Consider the following 21435-nt stretch of genomic DNA (forward strand, 5'->3'; position numbering starts at 1 on the left):
ATATCTGTATCCTCAACTCTTGCATGGATTGCATTTCTAACTCTGGAATGTAATATTTTCTATCATGTCAATGAACGTTGTTTAATCAGGAATGAAGGCATCTCCCTAAGCATCACTTCCCTGTTATAAGCTTTTATCCTATTTGTCGGGGGCCTACTGCCAAATATTAGTGTATCTATCAAGTTGCACACAGATAATACCTGAGAAATTCAGCAGAGAATAAAACACCTAGAGAGATGCAATGGACACTGCAAACAACTTTTTCTTATATGATTATATTCTTTGGGTACTTTGCATGTGATTCACAGTGTTCGCAGGCAAACCACAGACAGTAAAATTGACCGGATTCCACCCGCAACCATGGGATAATGAAATAAAACTTAACCTGAGCTTGTGTCTGAATGCAACCAACTGAAATGTTGCTTTTGGTGTTTGTGCCTCATATATTTGACTGGGAATATCTACAGTCTTAATAAAGAGTTACACCATAACTGAAAATTGTTCATAATTCACATCTGCATAGACGTTTTTTAAACTATGCACTGGAACAGTGTGGATTATTAAGTGTCCTTTTACAATAGCATGCATCTGATTACTGAGTACCACACAAATAAATAATACAACACACAAAATGGCTTCACACAGTTGGGCAGAAGTCTTTTTCAGGATATAGCTGCATACCAACTGTAACATCATCAACAAATTACATTTGTAAAGCCCCTTTCACGTCAAAAGGATGTCTCAAGGCATTGGACAGTCAGGGATTTTGACGCAAGCTGGGGGCTGGGATCACGAGGGGTGGAGTGCAGGAAGGGTAGGGGTAGGGAGGTGGCCGAAAGCACAGTCGAAGATTAGGGTCTTGAGACGTGCCTTGAAGGAGGCAAGGGAGGGATAAGGTGAAAGGACTATGGGGTGGAGTTCCAAAGAGTGGGGCCAGAGAGGCTGAGGGCCCTACCGTTGATGGTGGGGCGGTCTGGGCGGAGGATGTGGAGGAGGCCGTATGGAGCAAACATGAATATCATGTTAGCTTTCTAGAGTACTGTAAGATATACTATCAGGCCTTCAGTCTCTCTGCCCCAACCCTCTGGAACTCTATCCCACATTCCCTTTGTTTCGCTCCCTCCCTTCCCTCCTTCAAGGCACACCTCAAGACCCTCCTCATCACCCATGCTTTCGGCCACATTCCTACCCCTACCCTCCCTGCCCTCCACCCCTTCTGATCCCAGCCCCCAGCTTGCATCCAAATCCCTAATTGTCCAGCGCCTTGGGACGTCCTCCCGACTTGAAAGGCGCTATATAAATGTATTTTTTATTATTGGGTTTCGATGCTGGTAAACAGACGTTGCAACTAACACTCAGCACTTTTGCAGCAAGTGTGTATGTATCAAATCGCTGCTGTTTTCGTGACTGGTATTCTACTAAGCTCTGTTAGTCTAAAGGGAAACGGGATGCACCATGCGTCCTGAGGTCTTCTCATGCTGGCTTGCGTTATTGGCTTTGGTTGTAAACAACTGTAATAACTTACGTTTATACAGTGTCCTTCACGTAGGATAACTTTGTTTTACTGTGACAGGGATGAACACCCAGCAGGGGAGAGAGGAGTAAATGGGAAATATGCACAGGCACAGTCAAAGCGGTAGGGTTTAAAGCGGGACTTGAAGACAGAGGGAGTGAGTTGGAGGGGTAGAGAATTCCCCTAACCTCTAGGGACCAGAAGCTTTAACAGTAAAACGTATAGGATTCTAAGGCTGAACACAAGTCTAGCATTTCTCTGACCACTTTTGGTAAAAAATCTCAAGATACCTGAAATATTATTGAAATTCCACTGGTAGGGAATAATTCAACTGTAGATCTGAGCAGATAGTTTGACATAAAATACATACACAGGAATTTAGGACATGGGTAAAATTAATGAGTAAAATGAGAGCTTAGAAGTCACTACAATAGTACAAGAGTATTTTTTTTGTGAAACAAACTCCCAGCAGTTGGTACTGTGTTGATTAACTCCGACAATTATATCAGACATGAAGTGCTGGATGAGAGCTAACTTTCTTTAGTCAAACATCGAACATTGATTCCCGTCAGCACCTCCTCCATTCAGGCGCTGACAGGATCACCATCCATGGTTGCATACTCCACCTTGCTAAGTCAGTCCATAACCTTGGCATCTTGTTTGACCCTCAACTATCCTTTCTACCACATATCTGCGCTATGACCCACTCTGCCTTCCCCCACCTCCGCAACGTCGCCCAGTTCTGACACTGTTTCACTCCGCAGGCCGCCGAAACCCTCATACACGCTTTCGTTACATCGAGGCTTGACTATTCAAACTCATTACTTGTCGGCCTCCCCAACTCCTCCCTCCACAGGCTGCAGATCATCCAGAACTCTGCAGCCCATGTCCTCTCGCACACTAAGCTCCGCGACCCTATCACCCCCATCCTTGCCCAACTCCACTGACTTCCCATCACACAGAGGATACAGTTCAAGATCCTGGTCCTCACCTTCAAAGCCCTCCACAGCCTTGCTCCCCACCACTTCTCTGACCTCCTAACCCCTTGCCACCCTGTTCGCTCCCTCCACTCAGCAGGCTCCAGCCTGCTTCATGTCCCCCACCTTGCTCGCCCCACTGTTGATGGGTGGGCCTTCTGCCACTCTGCCCCCACCCTCTGGAACTCCATCCCACAGTCCCTCCGTCTCATCCCCTCCCTCGCCACCTTTAAAACCCATCTCAAGACCCCACTCTTCGACCGTGCTTTCGATCTCCCTGCTTCCCCCCCTGCCCTCCACCCTCCCCCATCCCGACCCGCAGCTCGGGTCCTTAACGCTGTCTGTCCAGCACCTAGGGATATCCTCCCAATGTGAAAGGCGCTATACAAATGTAATTTTGTTGTTGTTGTGTGAGCCTTGCAGTTAGTGTTTGCAAGCCACGTGACTGTAGAGGGCATCACAGACGGGCCTAACCTCTTGTCTCGAGGCTACTAAACACAGCACCACTCGAAGAGGGTATTGAAGTAGCAGGAATATTGGCTGTTTTTCCTTTCCCTAACCTGGGAACAGCAGGACCAATTTAGTCTTCCCAGGTATCCCAGCTGAGTCCAGCAAACTAGTTATCCATATTTAAACAATGGAAATAGTGTTTCAGGAGAATGAGTAAATATTTTGGAGGTTGCTTGATAGATGTTTGACAACAGGAAGTATTTGATCTGAAAGTTTCCTCAGGAGATTTAGTGGCTGGGGTAGACTCCACAAAGGGGTATATTGTCTGGAAGAGTCATGTTTGATTGGAACGAATAGCCTTTTCCTTTCCATGTTGCCTTATGTTTCTCTCTTCTGTCAGAAAAATAAATGATGGAATGTGCAAGCCTAATATCATAAGAGGCATGTAGTGCTGTGTTCACAAACTGCTACAGGAAGAAAGCAGGGTTGCAATACAAAACAAAGATTCATGTTGGAAATGTAAAACAATGGGTATCAGACACAGACTGACAACTGGCGGGTGAGTAGCCTGCTGGCACATGAGGAATGGCTCTTTGAATGAAGTTCTAGGTGCCTCAAGAGTCATTTTCTCAGGAGATAGGACAATATTGGGGGGAATAAAAATCTGTTGTCAAATTAAGTGAAATATCAATTTCTGATGTGCCATCCACATAACAAATATTTGTGAAAACATCACCCAGCTTCTTCCCCCTAGCCTGATTCTACATTAATATATTTTTTAAATCTTTCAGCGTATTGAAGATTTAAAAGACTAATTGTAACAAATTGTATTGTGCCCACAGCTACATTGCCTTTACATTGTTTGAATTAGCACAAATAAAAATGTCAGTCCACCAGACTGAAATCCATAGAAGAAAGCTACGCTGAACGACAATTTAGCCCTTAGACTTGCAACTCTGACTGGCAGCATTCACCCAATATCACATCTCCTCAGTCAACAAATCAAATGATTTGCAGACACCAAAATGCATTCACTTGTGCTTATTATTGTTCTTCCATGACACACCTTGAAGTGAAGAAAAAAATCATCCTCACTGGAGAAACAGGTAAAATTAGAATGGCCAAAAAATGTAACTCAGTTACTTATGAGTTATGGGTCTTTCACACTTATTTCGAAGACGTTTCACATGTTTCCAGTCTTGACGTCTTCTATATATTACATTTGTGTGTGTTCAGAGACCACAATGAATGTGTGAAATGTTGGGTTCTGAACTGTACACCTTCTAATTCTGCTATATAATTTATAGCAGCTAAGTGCTATGAAAAATTATTTTGTGTGTTACTTGATGGATGCAGCCCTGCAAAAGATTTCTAGTATTCAAAGATAAAATATTAGAACAATAAAGCTGCTACGATTTTTAAAAGTAAGGTGTTTTTTTCTTTATGTTGCACTGAAATCGCGCCTTAGGCAAACATGTAAAATTGTCACCGTTGACTGAAAGGTTTAACAAATAAAATTACTGTAAACGTATTAAGAGTCAGAAAATTAGAATCTGCATTCAAGTGTAACAAAGCATTAAGGTTTTGTTTTAGTAATCCTATCTTTTTACAAAACACATTAAGTTATGAATATAGGGTAGATAAATGCATACAACATATTGGTATATGATGCTTTGGAAGATAAAGTAAATAATGCTGTGTTTTTGCTTATGTAGGTCCTGTTATAGAAATTAGGGTAACTGTTTTCATAGTTGCATTGTGTGGTTTTGACACCAAATACCCATACTAATCCATTTTATAGCATCTTAGATGGCAACTGATATTTGAAGGGCTTGCAGTGCAATTTATTGGTGGCCTATATCAATATGAGATATCAATATCCAATTATAGTACACCACCCATAGTTGGTTTGAGTAAATAAAACTCTGTCAGTTAAAATAAATGAAAGCAACAATGTGAATATTTCAGAGGCGAATGTCACAGCAGACCTGAAGCAACATATTTCATCTTGATTGTTCCAGCATACAGATTTGAGAGTTTGAAATAATAGAAGAACGGTATAGGAGTTAATCATTGGATTTTTTTATTTTTATGTTTTTTATTACTTGTAATAGAAAGGATTACGTAAGTTCTAAAATGGATTGTGTTCCATTTAACAGATGTAGGACTTTGTAATAAAAATTGATTTACACGCTGTGTGCAGTAGTTGAGCACCCCCTTTTTAAAACCACCCATCAAGATACATAAGGTAGTAGTCTAAAGGTTAGTGCACTCATTTCACACCATATTAATTGCAAGTTTGAGTCCAGAATTTGACTTTCACCTTTATGGGTTTGTGACTGCCTTAGAAGTGGCTTTCCAATCATTTTGACACTAGCCTACTGATAAGTAGGGAAGTAGGAAGGCTACATACAACCATAGAACCATAGTTGGAGGCCGTTCAAGCCATTTTTTTCCATGTTTGTTCCTTCAAGAAGCAAATATCCTTATCCCAATTTCCTGCTCTTTCCCTGTAACCTTTAATCCTCTTCCCCGACATGTGCTTGTCTAATACATTTCTAAATGCCCCCAATTAACTTTCTAACAGCCACCCCTGGCAAATCATCCAGTTCTGTGATGATCATCTGCCCTAGTCACAATCTTCAATAACAAGAATAACATCTTGACTGGACAGTCTGGATGTGGATTTGAGTGTTTCCACCATATCAAGTCCTCCCGACATGAAAGCCCTATGTAATTTGTTGTTCTTGTTGTTGAATTGTGCAGAGGCTTAAGAATAGAAATTAGTGTTGATTGGTTCGGCAAATAGACTCATTTTACCTAGAGTGCATTTCCTAAATGCACAGGAAGTGTGGGTACATGAAGGTATTTACTGCAGGCACGACCTGGCTGAATGTGTAGCATAATGTAGCAATACTAGCAAAATCAATGTTGGACTTGTTCCTGTCATGCCAACTCTCACCCTTTTTGGAGGATCTGCTCATGCTGGGTCTTTGGAAAGCGATATTCATAAATTGACTGGCAAATAATGAATTTTGTAAGTACCCTGGATGTGTCAAGTCAACCCACTGATATTCTGCTTAGGTATGGATCTTCTGCTTGGATTTATGGAATTGAACTGGAGTTTGGCTTCTGAATGTAGTTCGGATGAGGCAGCCTTCTGGCATATCGGGTAAAAATAGGGATCTTTATTTACTCAGCAATTTCCAAATCTAATATTTTTGACGCCTACATTCCCGGCCCTTTTTGCTAACCGTATTGTCCGTTTTGTGTTAACAATATCACTGGTGGAAGTGGATTATTTAAGAACTTGATATCCAACTTGATGCAAAGTATTTGAATAGTGTAAAAATCAAAAGTATTGCTTTGGAGGAGTAATGGAGTATGATGGGTCTTAAACAGTCAATCTAGACAGCTTGGCCTCAAATGGGAATAAACAAAGTAAATTGGCAATTCTGTTATTCTGCCTATGACGATTTTAGCTGAAATTCCTTCCAAAGTAGACTATGTTGCAGTCATTGTCGGTCCAGTACATTTACTTTGACAGAGAGAGGAAAATTCCAAGTCACACAATCTCCTGACCATAATATTTATGCTGATGGTAGCATTGTGGTTCTTCTTTTGGTGCTGCAACACTTATATTTAAAGCCAGGCCCACTGATCTCTATATCTATAACTCCTTATGATTTAGTCTCTCAGCACGGAATAAAGTATTAGCAGCCAAATGCAGAGCAGTAGCAATAATAATATTGCCATGCATTTTAATGAATTTTTAACAGTGTTTTAAGTCGTATTATGGACAGATACTGCTCTAAGGCCTGACATTTCACCTCTTCTTAGTCTGTAAGATCATGTTATCTTAAAATTTCAGATTGTGTAACATTATGAAAAAATCTTCTATTCATTCTAAATTTGGAAGTTGCTATAAGTAGTCAATTTTAGGAGACTTTAAACAGATTATAGTGGTGGGTGCAAATGCAGGACCTTGTGCATGCTTGCTTGCTAAAGCCAGAACTGTGTGTAAATCAACCATCACAACTGAATAATGTAGAAACTGTACAGACACCTTTTCAGATCATGTGTAGTATCAGTGGAGAAAGCCAAAACAAATCACAGAGAAAAGTACCATTTGCAGGTGCAAAATGTTGAGGTTCTTTCTGGAAAACAAACACTGGAGGCAGCGACTTTGCATAAACATGAGATTTCATTACAAGGCACTGAAATGGGAAATATGCAAGGTGCTAAGAGTTACATGTTTTACATTACGGATGTGCCATCGTGAGAGGGAACTGCAATACACATCTAGGTGGAATATTGCACTTTATAACACATGCTGCATAATGTTGCTTGCACTAAATCTATGTAAAGTATTTCCACCATAATTATTACATGACTTAGCTCCAATATAATATGAATACCGGAAAAAGAACCTGTTCAGTGGCATAATATTGGACAGTGGTACATAATAATGCCCCTTACATTTGATATAGCACTTTATCACATCATCCAGACATTTCAAAGTGTTTCACAGGATTCACTGTAATGTGGTGGACCTGTGTGCATTTTACACAAGATGTAATGTGTGACTTATAAGTGAAAGACAACAGGGTCAATTTTGTGGTACTTCTTAACATAAATTCTTTATTAAGAAATGAAAACGAGACTCATCGCCTCACAGAAATGCCATTCCAAATCAGAGCAGAGTTCCTTTAAATCAGTGTGATGTACTTCGGAATACCAGAAAGCAATCGGATTTCCTAATTGAGAAATATCGTAAAATTACCGCTAGTGGATAAATTATTTTATGCTGGAAGGGAAGCTGTCTTTTGTTCTTTAGGCGCTTTTAATTACTTAAATGCAGAACAGTTATCCCTGCCTTCAGTTGTATGTATTTTAAAAGAACAATCTGCCTTTATATTTGTAAGCTGTATGTCCTTGCAGATAAATGCATATTAACTGTAAATCAATTGGAAAAGGTTCACAAAGATTTAATTGGAAAATCTGTCCTATGCTGTTAAACCAGGATAAATGTATATTTACATCCTGAGTAGCTGAGCAGAATCACTTCAAATTAATTATGTGTGTACTTGACTCCTATTGTTTCTGCCGCCCTGGCCTATCCTGTCCCAATACAGGAAAGATTGTGCACCTACCCACTGTTAGACTTTGTAAATTCATGTTTAACCCTAGATTAAATCCAACCTCAAAAATATTCCTTTGTAGTTTTCATTTTCAAACTGCATTTTCAAGAGGATTACTCAAAACGCTGGTACATTCACCGAATTACTAGGTCAAACAGGGATACATGTAGGCTGATCAGCAAGTTTTCACGGTCATTCAAGAGAGCAAAGGATTATTATCTGTTTAAAACAGTCGAGAGAAATGAGCCAATGTTGATGATGATCATTTAAGTCACTAACAATAATGAAATAAAGAACTTGCATTTTTATAGTGACTTATTATGTGGAAACATCTCAAAGCACTTTACTAGTAATTACTGACAAGTGTAGTGACTGTTACTTCAGGCAATTCTGCCTGCCATTTGCACTATCAAATTCCTACAAGCAGCTATCCTGGAAGACTGGAATGACTGGATTATAATAATAATAATAATAATAATGATAATGATAATCCTCGCATTTGATATAGCGCTTTTCACGTCCTCTAGACATCTCAAAGCGCTTCACAGAATATACTGTAAAGTGAATTGACTGTATATCTGTGGGCGAAATGCGACAGCCAGATGAAAGTATAGGACAAAACCTTATAGAAGTGGAGGACAAATTCTGACATAATCACCACGTCACATTATTTTTACAAATGAATTGAAAGTTCCATTGTAATCCCACAGAAAAGGCAGTAATCTGTGAACTGATGTGATAGGTGCCTCCAACATAAGACCATCTGCTGTTTTCATGAATGAGACCTTTGCTTGACATCGGCACAAGGGTCATGTGTCAAAGGAGAATCAAAACCAATGTGAGATTTATTCCATTCCAAGTAACCCAGCCAATAATGGAGCAATGTGTACAGTGATTGTCAAAAAGGGGCAGCGTGAAGAGACTCCTTTTTGGGGTTTGGGGGAGGAAAGATTATGCATCTGCTTTCCATGAGGTTGGCAAAAGATACAAAGGATTGAACGAGCAAAGGAGCAAAATATACAAAAGAATCTGTGATCTATTAAAATAAGATACATTTACCAATGCAACTATAATAATGAGAAGGGATCAAATAGAAACTAACTTTCCGAATGCCAGACAAATATCCCTTTTCCTGTGATATTGTTGTGGTCTCAGAAAACCCCCCACAGCAAGTGCTGTTAACCCGTTTTTTGCGCTCATGTTATATCTCCTTTGCTTAACCTTTCTATCCCTCCCTGAATTGGTATTGCTCTCTGTGATGTCGCATCATTCCCTCCAAGTTGTTTTGTGTTCTTGATGGCCACCAGAATAGTGACTGGAGCTCTGCAGCTTTACTATGACAATGGAAGTATTCGGGGAAACTTAAGTGCAAGTGTCAAGACATGACTGCTATTCAGACTCCCCTAATTGGGAGTCGAAAGCTCGAGTGTTGTAACTACTGATCTCCCCTGGTTCTAACCCTGTTTTCAATCCATGATGTCTTGCCTGTAAGGCAGTAGTTTGTCCATTGTATCAGTATAGTAATGCTTAATCTTTTATCTGCTGATTTACAGTATGTGTGCCATATCAGTGGCATTGCATTTAATTCAGAGGGTCTTGATTTACAGCATGTGTGCAATCTCAGTCTTGTCTTGTGCACCCAGATTACCCAGAGTTAGTGTTTGTATGTGTGCGTGCTGTATCAGTACAGGATTGCTTCTTTTAACATGAAGATAAAATCATGTCACTGGGTGCCACATTTTTCCAAAACCCATTTAACCCTTTAGAGGAACATGTTTTTTTCCCCCTTTTTTCTGGACACCACCCATAATACAAGTGTATTGCTTTTAAACATTTAGTGTTTTTCTGTGTTGGTACGATTTGAATCTTACAATGGATCTGCAGCCATGTTCATAAGGTGCAGCACTCCCAGAACCAGCAGAGCTGATTGATGCTTTATGATGACATTCATTAACCATTAGAGAAGGTCACTGGCAGGATGAGAAACAAGTGTGACTTATGGATTTTACCCAACCAAACAGTTAGAAATTCAGCTTGCGACTGTTACCTGAGTGTCGCTCATTTTCCATTAGTTACTGTGTGTTACTTAGAAGTCAAACACTGGCAACCTTAAACCAGCTCCTCAAATAGGTGCGTCCTCTCTCTCCTGCCACCCCCCCCCCCCCCCCAAAAAAAAATCAGATTTTAATCAGAAGCAGTCTGAGGCACTACAGTTGATAGAAATTGCTCTCTTAACCAAGACAGGATGTCATTCTTCAGAAAGGGTGGAGAAATGGGCTATTCAAGCAGTCTGATAGCAAAGCTGGGAAATGCTGCCAGGCATAACCTTGTTTTGTAAGCAGCAGGCAACAGCGCTTTATCTGACAGACAGCGTGTAAATCTGTCCCCAGAATGTCCAGATGTTTAGTTTCCTACCAGTCACTCTAATAATCTCCTTATTTTCCTCTGTTAGAGTGATAACATCACTTTTGCAGAATGAAATGCAGGCAGAATGCTGAGGTATGCTGCTCTTCATCTGCCAGTATATTTTATGATTGACACAGACAAAACATAAAATGGAAGTGCTGGCGTACTAATACTGAGCTTGACGTTATGTTTATAATGTCATTATTATTTGATAATGTGTGGTAGAAATGTGCAAATAAGTTCTTTAGAAGGAAAACACATAGAATCTTCAGTTGTTTTCTGCGCTTTAATTCTGTTTCTTTGGCTGGTTTTATGATACAATGCAAACGGCACTCCAATTCACAATCCAGGTCCCCTAAATACTTTGTGTTCTGCACAATCACTTGAGAAACTGTTGACACAGAAGCGTTATGGGACATTAAGAAAAGTGGTACACTGAATATTGGAGTGTTTTTTTTCTTCACTTTCGCCACTTAAACCTGCATACACAGAGAAGTGGTTCAAGTACCCTATTAATGTATTTTTTGTTTATTTTGCCTGGATTATATTTGCGCTTAGCAAGGTAAGAGATGACATGGCTGAGGAAAATTTGTTGGTGACATTGCAACCAGAAACTACATCATGCTGCAGAATCACTACAGTCAAGTCTAAATTGAGGGCTCGTCCACAGTGTCCCTCAACATCAGACAACCAGAGGGACACTGCATTTTGCAAATACTCCTTGTTTATTAGATGGATGTTAACTATTTCATACATTTATAGTTGTCAATTATTTCTTTTTGACTTTTATCTTACAGCGAGAGCCAAAAGGCCCAAACATCCCAAAACGTTAATCGTGACTCTAAATCCAACCCAACAAATGCTTCAAGGTTTCAATAAAATATTACATTCTTTTTTCTTCTATGCCCTCCATCCCCCCCACCACCTCCCAAATACTACAGTATATTATAGTGGTCTTCCAGTGAATTCTGGTATTGCTCATTCAAATTTTCAATTGGTATTCGTAAACCTTTTTTTCAGACATAAGCAGTCCAAATTCTGGAGCTGGTGTCTTTCAGATTCTTTTAAGTCATCCATAACAATCGTGGTTTAATGTTACAGCAGATGAACGTCAACATTTGTAAACTTTGAAGTGTGTTTCTAGGGATGTTGGTGTTGTAGTTCTTTCAGAGATTGGAGAATACTTGTTTCTGGGTTGGATAAGTGCATGCAGGCTTAGACACACCACACCTCAGCAGTTTGGTAGCTGGATGGACGTTGCTGGTCATATGCGATGATGCTAAATGCTATGTTGTTACGTTACATCAAATCTAGATTTATTTATTTTATACAAATATTTAATATAGTATTGTATAGAAATATAAACATGTGGATAATTATCCTGGAAATAATAACTCAGAAATACTATTCAAAAACATAACGCAATGGTATCCTGCCAGGGAGCAAGATTTACAATAATATTTATGCTGCACATTCCGTTGCAAACCATGGCTGGTACTCTTGTATTACTTCAGCCCAGTAAATCTCTTGAGGACAAGGGGCAGGCAGCCTTTCTGGCAACAGTATCAGTTTAATCAATGCCGGTTACCACATGGAGTCAAACCCATTGAAGTTTGTCTCGTCCTTGTACAAAAGCTTGGAAATGGGATACTCGGCAGCAGTGCCTGTAATTCCAGGCTATGTGTAGGAAGCATGTGTGCGTGTGCCACAGCAGTAGCTGAATTCATACCGGCGTGATTGGTTGAGTAGTCTTGTATGAATGGCTTTCCATTTAGCCTTTGCTCTGACAGCGTGTGCCCTGGATAAGTGGGGGACTATACAGGTGAAATCTATTCTCACATTTGCCTTCAGGGGCAACTGGACTGTAACAGAATTTTTCAAACCCTTTGGGTCCAACTGCAAAGCAGAGAATAAATGGCTAAAGTGCTGGATCTCGACAGAAAAATCAATGCCTGGTTATACAGACGTGACAGACCCAGGCTACAATTCTGTCTGCAAAACTCCATACAGTTTCCACGCTTCATTTTCTAAAATGCTCTGGTGGTATTATGCAAATGCATTTTTCCCCTCTTTCTTATTTTCCCTTTTTTCTTCCCTCTTGTTTTCTTTGCAATAGGAAATTTGTGTGCGAGATTTGCGACCGAACTTTCACAGAGAAATGGGCTTTGACCAACCACAAGAAGCTGCACATGGGCCAGAAGCCCTTTAAGTGCACCTGGCCAACATGTCACTATTCTTTCCTCACAGCATCTGCCATGAGGGATCACTTCAGGACTCATACAGGTTTGTTGTCACTTTAACACAAAGTAAAAATGCAACTGTAGAACCTATAAAATGCATCTTAGAATAGCTTTTCAAGCTTTTGATGTATTTTTTTGTACCTGTAACGGAAGTTTTATCCCTCAATTTCTAACAATTATTATAAAATAAAATGGTAAAATTCAAGGAAAATGGTAAAAGATGATGTTATCAAGGTAACATATCTGTTTATGAACAGCCAAGGGCACAATGATCACCACCAATGGCTTTATGGATCTGCCTATCGGCCAGTTTCTGATGTTTTATGTAGTCCATCCAATCTCTAATGCCAAATTTATGTGGCTGTAAGTTGCATTGAAAGGGTTGATTTTGTGTGATACAGATTGGGTTCCTTCCTCCTTTACCATTTCACTTCATGGCTATTTGTGGAATATCGCTGTATGCAAATTTGCTGTCTCTTTCGACTGCAAAATGCAGTCGCCACACCTTACAGTAAATCTAGTGAAGTTCTTTGAGAAGCCCTTCTGTTGTGAAAGATGCTATATAAATACAAAATGCAAGAATTATTATTATTATCTCAGCTGTCACATTCCACCTGGTGTCCCACTGCAATCTAATACTTTNAAAAGAAACCCAGATAGCTCAGTCACTCTGCCTTCCAAGTTGATTAACAAAAGATTATCATCTAAAAATATCCTCCTTGATGAGTGAGGGTGTAAGTAGGGTCCCTGTGACTGTTTCGGCTTTGAGAAGACACATCTGGCAAAGTGAAGCAGATGTGGAGTAATGCAAGTGTGTGGCGCATCACATCAGTGAGCCTTGGAAGTGTGGATATGTCCTCATTTCTATAAGCCAAAGTCCTATTGGGTAGGAAAGCCCTAGTTGGATAAATACCACTCTGCGTGGTTAAAGTTTCATTTATAAGATTGCAAAGTATTCGGTTTTTTTTGGTCAGCCGGGTGTCTGACACATGCGAAAGCCCATCACCATATTTGAGTATCCGAACCAAGCAGAGATTTCGATGCGTCCCACCCACACATGGAAATTCCAGAGACAGATTGTTGGAATGGAGTGTGCACTCCCTCCCTGGAGGGATGCATCCTGCTTAACTAATTCCAGAAAGTATTAGGTCCAGGTTGGAAAGAGTCAAGGCTTGGTGTTAATGCCCCTGTCATTGATACCTTAATTATTTTTATTATTACATTTGACAATTTGGTTAATTGCAGCTATATTAGATTCTAACTTGTGTGAAAGGGCATTTTGATGTTGAAGTGGTTCAACTCGTACTACACTATTCCAATGCTTTTCCTTCACCTGAATGTTGCCTCTTTATCAGCTGTAAAGAGACTTACAACAACAACTTTCATTTATATAGCGCCCTTCACGGGGTTAGCGTCTCAGAGCACTTGATGTTTTAGGGCTTTTTGTGATTCTAAACCTCCCTCACCCCAGAGTATTTGTACAGGCAAGTCTGTTAAATAGTTCTCTCTCAAGCAGCAATTGTTAAATCACAATCATTCCCATGAACATTCCTGTGTTCTGGCTGGTTCCTGAGTGAGCTTTCAACCTGGACTGAGGATGTCTTTGGAAGACAAACAGTGTGTTGCACAGCACTGCTCCTAGTCTGAGCTCATACTCATTCATCTCATGGATGCACAAATATGGGTAGATATTTTAACAAAAGCAACGGTTTACTTAGTACTGTGAACGAATAATTGAATAGCAATTACCTACTTACCCATTTGTTGTAAGAAAGAATCAAGAATAATCCAGTTGATTGAAGGACTCAACCTGTGGTCCTCAGTTAACTGGTCTATAACACAGTACATTTACAAAATGGGTTATTGTTTAAGTCTCATGGAGTGGACAGAATAATTACCTGCTATTTTTATGACACCCCCATATTTTAAACAACATCTAAAGGGGGATAAGATGTCGTTTGAAAGATGAGAGTTCCTTCTGTAACCACAGCAGGTCTCCTATCTAAGCATTCTCCTATTTTCAAATGAACTCCTCCCAGAAGCTTTTGATGAGATCAGTGTAGGTGGCTGCATCCCGTAGTGCTCTCAACTACATTACCACCTTTTATCCTCTGAAGAAACAAGGTTAAATCAAGGTTAAACGATGGACCATCATGTCGAGAAACAATGCCTTGACATTATTACTTGACATGTGGCCATCAGGTCACAGCATCTAACTGCAACAATGCATTTCTTTTCGAAATAGAATAATACGTAGTGTATCAGGTTATTACATTATTGACATTTAGTGATGCACTGCTGTACAGGGAGATAGGACTTTGCTTCATGCCTGAAAGAGCTTCTCTGCATACTGAGTTCCCAATCTCAGCCCCAGTCATCGTCCTAGGGAAACGATGACCTTCTCCCTGAGGGAGAAATAAACTTGAAAAGAAGCAAACACGAGTCCACACAAGAGCTATGTATGTGTGTGTGTGTGTGTGTGTGTATGTATGTATGTATGAATGTATGTATGAATGAATGAATGAATGAATGAATGAATGAATGAATGAGCCTCATAAGCCACTTGATCCCCGAGGTCCAAAATATTAGCCCTGCTATCTTTTCATTTCAACTTCAAGGTGCTTCTTGAATTAGTCCGGTGTCCTGTCCTTAATTAACCTACCCAGCAACCTGTCGCATGCACTGCTTATTAGACACTTAGTGGGAAGCGATGAAGGGGCCTGAGAATGTCTCATCGTGGTAGAAGATGGATACATGCCTTGTGGAAGGCAATATTGGAAAGAAATTGTATGAACAACATAGGAGGTGGAAAAGGTTTTTTTTTTAAAATTGTTTGCTTACTCTAATTTCTGCCCCAGTTAGTTTTATTATGAACCACGTCCAATTTAATATCTTGTGTGGTATTTTCATTTTACATTGCAATTAGATGACGACTCTGCCTTTGCCTATCCTGAGAGTAGACTTGCAGGGAAAGAATGATCTGATTTGTTGGATGCTTGAAGTAAGAACTCTCCCTGCTCTTATCGAAAATGTGATGGACGCACAATCCTTTTGCTTGAAGGCAACACATTCTCGTTCAGTGATTCCGTTTAAATGAAAAAAAATGAATCTGTCTCAATGATTTTTCATTCCGAAATTTGCAATTATCTTAGCCTTAAGATTATTGTCTTACTATTTAAGATTGTACATAATTTTAGAAAAATAATAAGGTCACTCTTTATTTGGAAGCCATTTTTCCACAGTTCTTAAAAGAAACTATGGGAAGCACCCTGCCTAATTAAAACTAACTTTAAGAATTTTGAATGTCAGAGCTCCAAAAACGTGCTGTCCATTGTTAATGCCTTCCTCCCTCTAACATTAGTTGAGAAAGCAAAATATATTATAAAACAAATATAATTGAAAAACTCCACTGTTTCTCATGCACACTTCCATATTTCCAGTCCCGCATGGAGAATTATATAATAATAAATTGTTACATATGATGTAGGGCCTTCTCCAAAGTGCTTCACAGACTATAAGTATAGCAACCATGTATTTTGTAGGCGAATGCAGCAACCAATTTGTGTGCAGAAATGTTCCATAAACAGCCATGAAGTGAATGACCAAGAATTATCCTGTTTTAAATATTTCCTTAAAGTACCCATTAACAGTATGTATTAAAAGAGGTAAATGGGTTTCCTTGGAGCAGTCACAAAGAAACCCAGAAACCCACTTTACCTCTTTTTCCGTGAGGAGAGAGTTTGAATTTAGGTAAGAACTATTGATTATTGCATATATTTGTGTGATTATTTTCCGCAAACAAATTCTGTTTGCAAGCATCTTTAGGTGGTGTGTCTGGGAGGCCAAAACCTCCTTAGCTTCACTGACAGGGGTGTTGACGATTTAAGGTCTCTAGACTGCCCTGAGAGATCACTTATATCGAACACCAGATGAAAAGCCAGTGCAGATGTAATTTATCGTCAGTGTTTCCTTCTAAAGAATAATTGTGGAGACTTGGTTAAATCAATATTATAGATTTTTGTTGTTAGATTTTGTAGTCTGCACCATAATGAGAGATAGGGAACAGTGTCTGTTTCCTAATAGAAAATAAAGGATTTGTTTCCGTGTCATCATACATTTACATTCAAAGGAGACATTTTTAAAATGTATTTTGCTTGTACTTTGCATTACATTAACATAATAGACACATTCTCCAAATTGGTTCTCTACCAAAATGCATTGCTTGTACACTGGTATTTATTTCTCCTCTTCCTCCATCTACCCCTCCCTCTATTAAAATAAGGGTTTTAAACCTTATGTGTTGAGCTAACCCTGCAGGGCTTTCTTTGTTGAGTAGAATAAGATTTGAAAGGGTTTTATTGTTGCAGGTTCTAGGGTGGTGGACCATCAACATGTGTTGCTGCTGAGATTAGACCTGTTGATTCAATCTCTCCAACCCCTTGAGATCAGACACACTGGTTCAATCACTCTCCCCACACACCCACGCACCAAGATCAGACACATTGGTTCAGTCACCTCCCTCCCCGAGATCAAACACACTGGTTCAGTCACCCACCTCCCCAAGATCAGGCACACTAGTTCAATCTTCACAGCCCCCTGAGATCAGACACACTGGTTGAAACTCCCCTCCATCTGAGATAAACATATTTGTTCAATCTCCTCCACCCACTCAGATCAGAACCTGGTGGAAACCCACTGGCAGGCAGAGTCTTTGATATTTATCACCCTGTCTCCTATAATAAAACTGAATTTCAAGCCACCTGCAGAATCTTCTATGTAACATCTTTGCAAGCCTCGGTTTAGAAACTTTATCAAATGCCTTTTGAAATTTAGCACATGTCAACTGGATAGACCTTACCCCTTGGTTTAGTTGTAGAATCCCAAGTAGTGTGTATCTTACCTTTTTTTTAAAGCCCTTGTAATATTGAACTTTGCCTCCGAGTCAGAATGTTGTGGGTTCAAGCCCCACGTCGGGATTTTGAAATCATAATCTAGTTTGCTACACTCCAATCCAGTACTAGGGGAGTGCTGAATTGTTAGAGTGCTGTCCTTCAGATAAGATCTTAAACCAGGTGGACACTATTTGGAAAAAGGTGTCTTGATCCAACAATCCCCCAGATAAAATTGGTTATTCACTTACTGGCCATTTGTGAAATGCGATAATGCTTTGCACAGCTTGACTGCTATGTTCTTCCTCAAAATACATAATCATATACTTTACAGTACAAATCCTGTGAAACACTTTGAGACATCTTCCCTCTGTGAAAGATTCAGTATCAAATGCAAGGATTATTTTTTGATTACTTTTTATTGATCATTTGAATATATCTTTTAAGCATCCTCCCGACTTTGGATGTTTGGATAACGGGCTTGTAATTTCTAGGTTTTGCCCTTTTGCAATATTAGAATAACATTTGTGAATTTTTTTTTCCAAAAAGTGTGCTCTTATTTTCTGGAGCTTCACACACAGCAAGTTAGAGAAACTGGGTAATCCTTCTTCTGCAAATTAACCATTTTCAGCATATTACAATTTTGATAACAGCCCGCAGCACGGAAATTTGTATGCGAACACAAATTTATGAATCCAAAATACAGTTAAATAAGCAAGAGTTTGGAGAAATATATTGTACACCTCGATTTGGGAGGGCGTGGGTGGGGTGGGGGGAGCAGTCTGGAGAAAGTTTATAACACTTCAAGACGTGATTTTTTTGTGAAAGTGCTTGAGTTTTGAACAGATTTGTTCACTGGAACTAACACTGGAAAAGTTGATTATAGATCAATGGCTAATATTAGTATGAGGATGAAGTTCCAAATCTGCAGCATTGTTGCACTTTCTTGTTAATGTATCAGTCGTAGATGCAGCATTCTCAAGGGTGTAGTTGGGAAGTGGCTGCAGGTAAAAGCTAAAGACTTTTTTCACTGTGCATGAACAGTCTGTGCATCCAGTAATGGCTGTTTAAAAAACCTTCTATTTCCTCAGCCTGCTGTTGTTGTAGATGGACCAGTCAACACTGAGTGACTGGATCTGTGGGAATTGAGAGGGAAAAAAGCAGGATATGCATAAAAACTGTTCAAGTGCGTAAAGCAGCCCCATCTGGAAGACATCTAACAGAAATGAAGTTGTACAAAACCATTCCATTGATATTAAAGCTAATTTTTATGGGTCTGACAAGTATGTAATTATGTTCAGTGGTGCTTTTCAGATTTTATCACAGTCAATAAACTGCAGTGGTAATTTCATTCCCATTTGACATATTTACATGGAAACATTTGATTGGAGGAATTAGTAACCCTGAAAGTCTTGATAGATATGTTTTAATGATCTGTGACCTCCACAGTCCCTTATCTGTTTATTGTTGCAACAGGAGAGAAGTCGTTCCTTTGTGACCTTTGTGGATTTGCTGGTGGAACACGTCATGCTCTTACCAAACATAGACGACAGCACACAGGTCAGTCAGTAAGTTGTTCTCTTTAGAGCAACTGCACTCAGAGTAATTGTGCTCCATGACAGTGAACGTGCAACCACCGGACAAAAGAAAAATTGCAATTCCAATGCACTGACATTGACCTGCCCTGAAAGAAAAGGGCACTGTGCAGTTGGAATAAAATTGCTTTGGTGTGAAGTTATTGATATTGCAGCAATTTAAGGAGACAAACCATCCTTGCGAGTTTAAGAATGAAAGTAACTGGATAATTGCTATAATAGCCATTAAATATGGAAAACAAATTAGGTTGCTCCTTGATTGTTATGTATAATATAGATTTTAAATAAATATGGTAAATGGGAAGGGAATCCTTGATAAACGTATGGGGATAGGACATTAGGTCTTTGTGCAACTACAGTGATCACAAATAAATGTAGTTTTGTGACCTCTTTTTATGAGATGGTGGTCTGCAGAAACATGCTAAAATACATGAGGAAGATTGTTTTACAGGGTGTATATCATTTGCCAACAAAAAGTCAGTAAATGTGCTGGTGATTACCTTGAAACACTTTGACGTTTCGACGTTATAAGCACAATAAAAAAGCAAATTCTTTCTTACATCTGTATTATTTGCAATATTTCCCTGTATTCTGAAGTTGAGTGTCTGTGTTCTGACAACTTACTAAACCACTCAGACTTCAATCTTGAGCTTTATAATGTCCTCAGAACTTCACAATTCAATTACCGTCTTCTGTGTCAGTGCCAGCTAGTTGTTTTCCTATATTGAAGCTACGCTGCATTGTGATAAAAATGGAGCATTCTAGAATTTGTTAATTTTGAGATATTAAACACCAGGGCAACTGCATCCCCTAAAATAAAAGGTTAATCCAATCGTGACTATTGTAGTGTTATTTTAGATTGAATATTGGTAATGTCTTATCACGAAAGTTGTGAAAAAATTTGAAGTACGGTTTTTAAAATAGAAGTCTCAGAAAATTGTGAATACGTACATCCCCTTTTAAGTATGTGTGATTGGTCTTTGGGCTTCGTGAATAAAAGCTCCTGAAAGATAATGGTTTTTAGTGTGGGGTTTTTAAATGCTAATATTGTACTCTGAAATTAAGAGAATGATTTTGTCTTGCAAAACTGAGACTTATTTGTTTTCCAGGTGAAAAGCCATTTAAATGTGACCAGTGCAACTTTGCCTCCACAACACAGTCACATTTGACCCGTCATAAACGTGTGCACACTGGAGAAAAGCCTTATAAGTGCCCCTGGTGTGATTACAGGTAACAGTTCATTAAATACCAGCTGATGTGAAAAAGATTAAAGGTGATGAGAAAAAGGTTTATTCAAATTAAAAATACATTGCCATTAAAACACATAATCAGCTTCAGTAATTACATATTTAATTAGGAATGAAATTTTCCCAAAGATTGCCTTTTTAAGGAGGCCATGCTTGCAAATAATTTTGTTGTTCGAGAAGTTATTCGAGAACTGGGGGATAAAATTCGCCTATAATAATGTTTAAATCTGCGAAGAAATAACAGGCTTTGTTTTATATTGAATGCAGGGAAGGAGTGGCATTATTTCTGAGGCTGTTGCCTAATGCAGTTACAGATGTTTTTTGCTGACTTTGGTCAAACAGAGAGGATTAACAAAGAGATCTGCATTAACTTGATGCTCATGTACAACTTTAATCATTGTTGCTTGATAGTGGACTTTCATTTCTGTTTGAGTTAGTGATCAGTGTTCCACAAATGTGCTATTTAGTAATTGCTGCATTTAACGATGGATCTTGAAATGGAGCAGGAGGATTGGTTGAAGAAATGTACCCTCCTTTTGATGGTTTTATTGACCTTTTGGAGGTTTCAATAGTGTTCAACAGGCAAGAAATCCAAGGTAACCTGAAGGTTGACAGTTCAATCATATTGAGATTGAATGCATTTTTTAAACAGGGAATTTTCATTTTACAGTGTTTAAAGGTGTGTGTGTAGTTGGGAGGGGAGAGATACAGAAACGTAAAGCTAAGAAGTTTTTCATTGATCCATTTCTCAGAAGCATCTGTGATTTTCAGTCGACATATTTGCATGCAAATCAGATAAGTTTAGGTTAAATCTGAGTGAATTTTAGAAACTTAGCTAATTTGCTGCAATTTTTTTTACAAACTTTCTTTGGAGAAAGTTTGAAACTGTCCACCTCAGTTCTTTATTAAGAACAACTAAACATTTCAGTAATACTCTTTTTGATGTGAAAAAGGATTTTTTGAAGCACAAGTTTTAG

General features: G+C 39.1%; 1 protein-coding gene across 1 annotated transcript in view; it reads left to right on the forward strand.

The window, feature by feature from the left end:
- Positions 1 to 21435, forward strand: part of znf407 (zinc finger protein 407) — a 320280-nt gene that overhangs the window by 160957 nt on the left and 137888 nt on the right. Inside the window, exons 5-7 of the mRNA XM_042347003.1 lie at positions 12604 to 12770; positions 19093 to 19176; positions 20321 to 20441. Coding sequence (XP_042202937.1) covers positions 12604 to 12770; positions 19093 to 19176; positions 20321 to 20441 — 372 coding nt within the window. The remainder of the gene's footprint in view (positions 1 to 12603; positions 12771 to 19092; positions 19177 to 20320; positions 20442 to 21435) is intronic.

The sequence above is a fragment of the Callorhinchus milii genome, unplaced genomic scaffold (genome assembly GCF_018977255.1).
Source record: "Callorhinchus milii isolate IMCB2004 unplaced genomic scaffold, IMCB_Cmil_1.0 Scaffold2, whole genome shotgun sequence".
Classification (NCBI taxonomy): Eukaryota; Metazoa; Chordata; class Chondrichthyes; order Chimaeriformes; family Callorhinchidae; genus Callorhinchus; species Callorhinchus milii.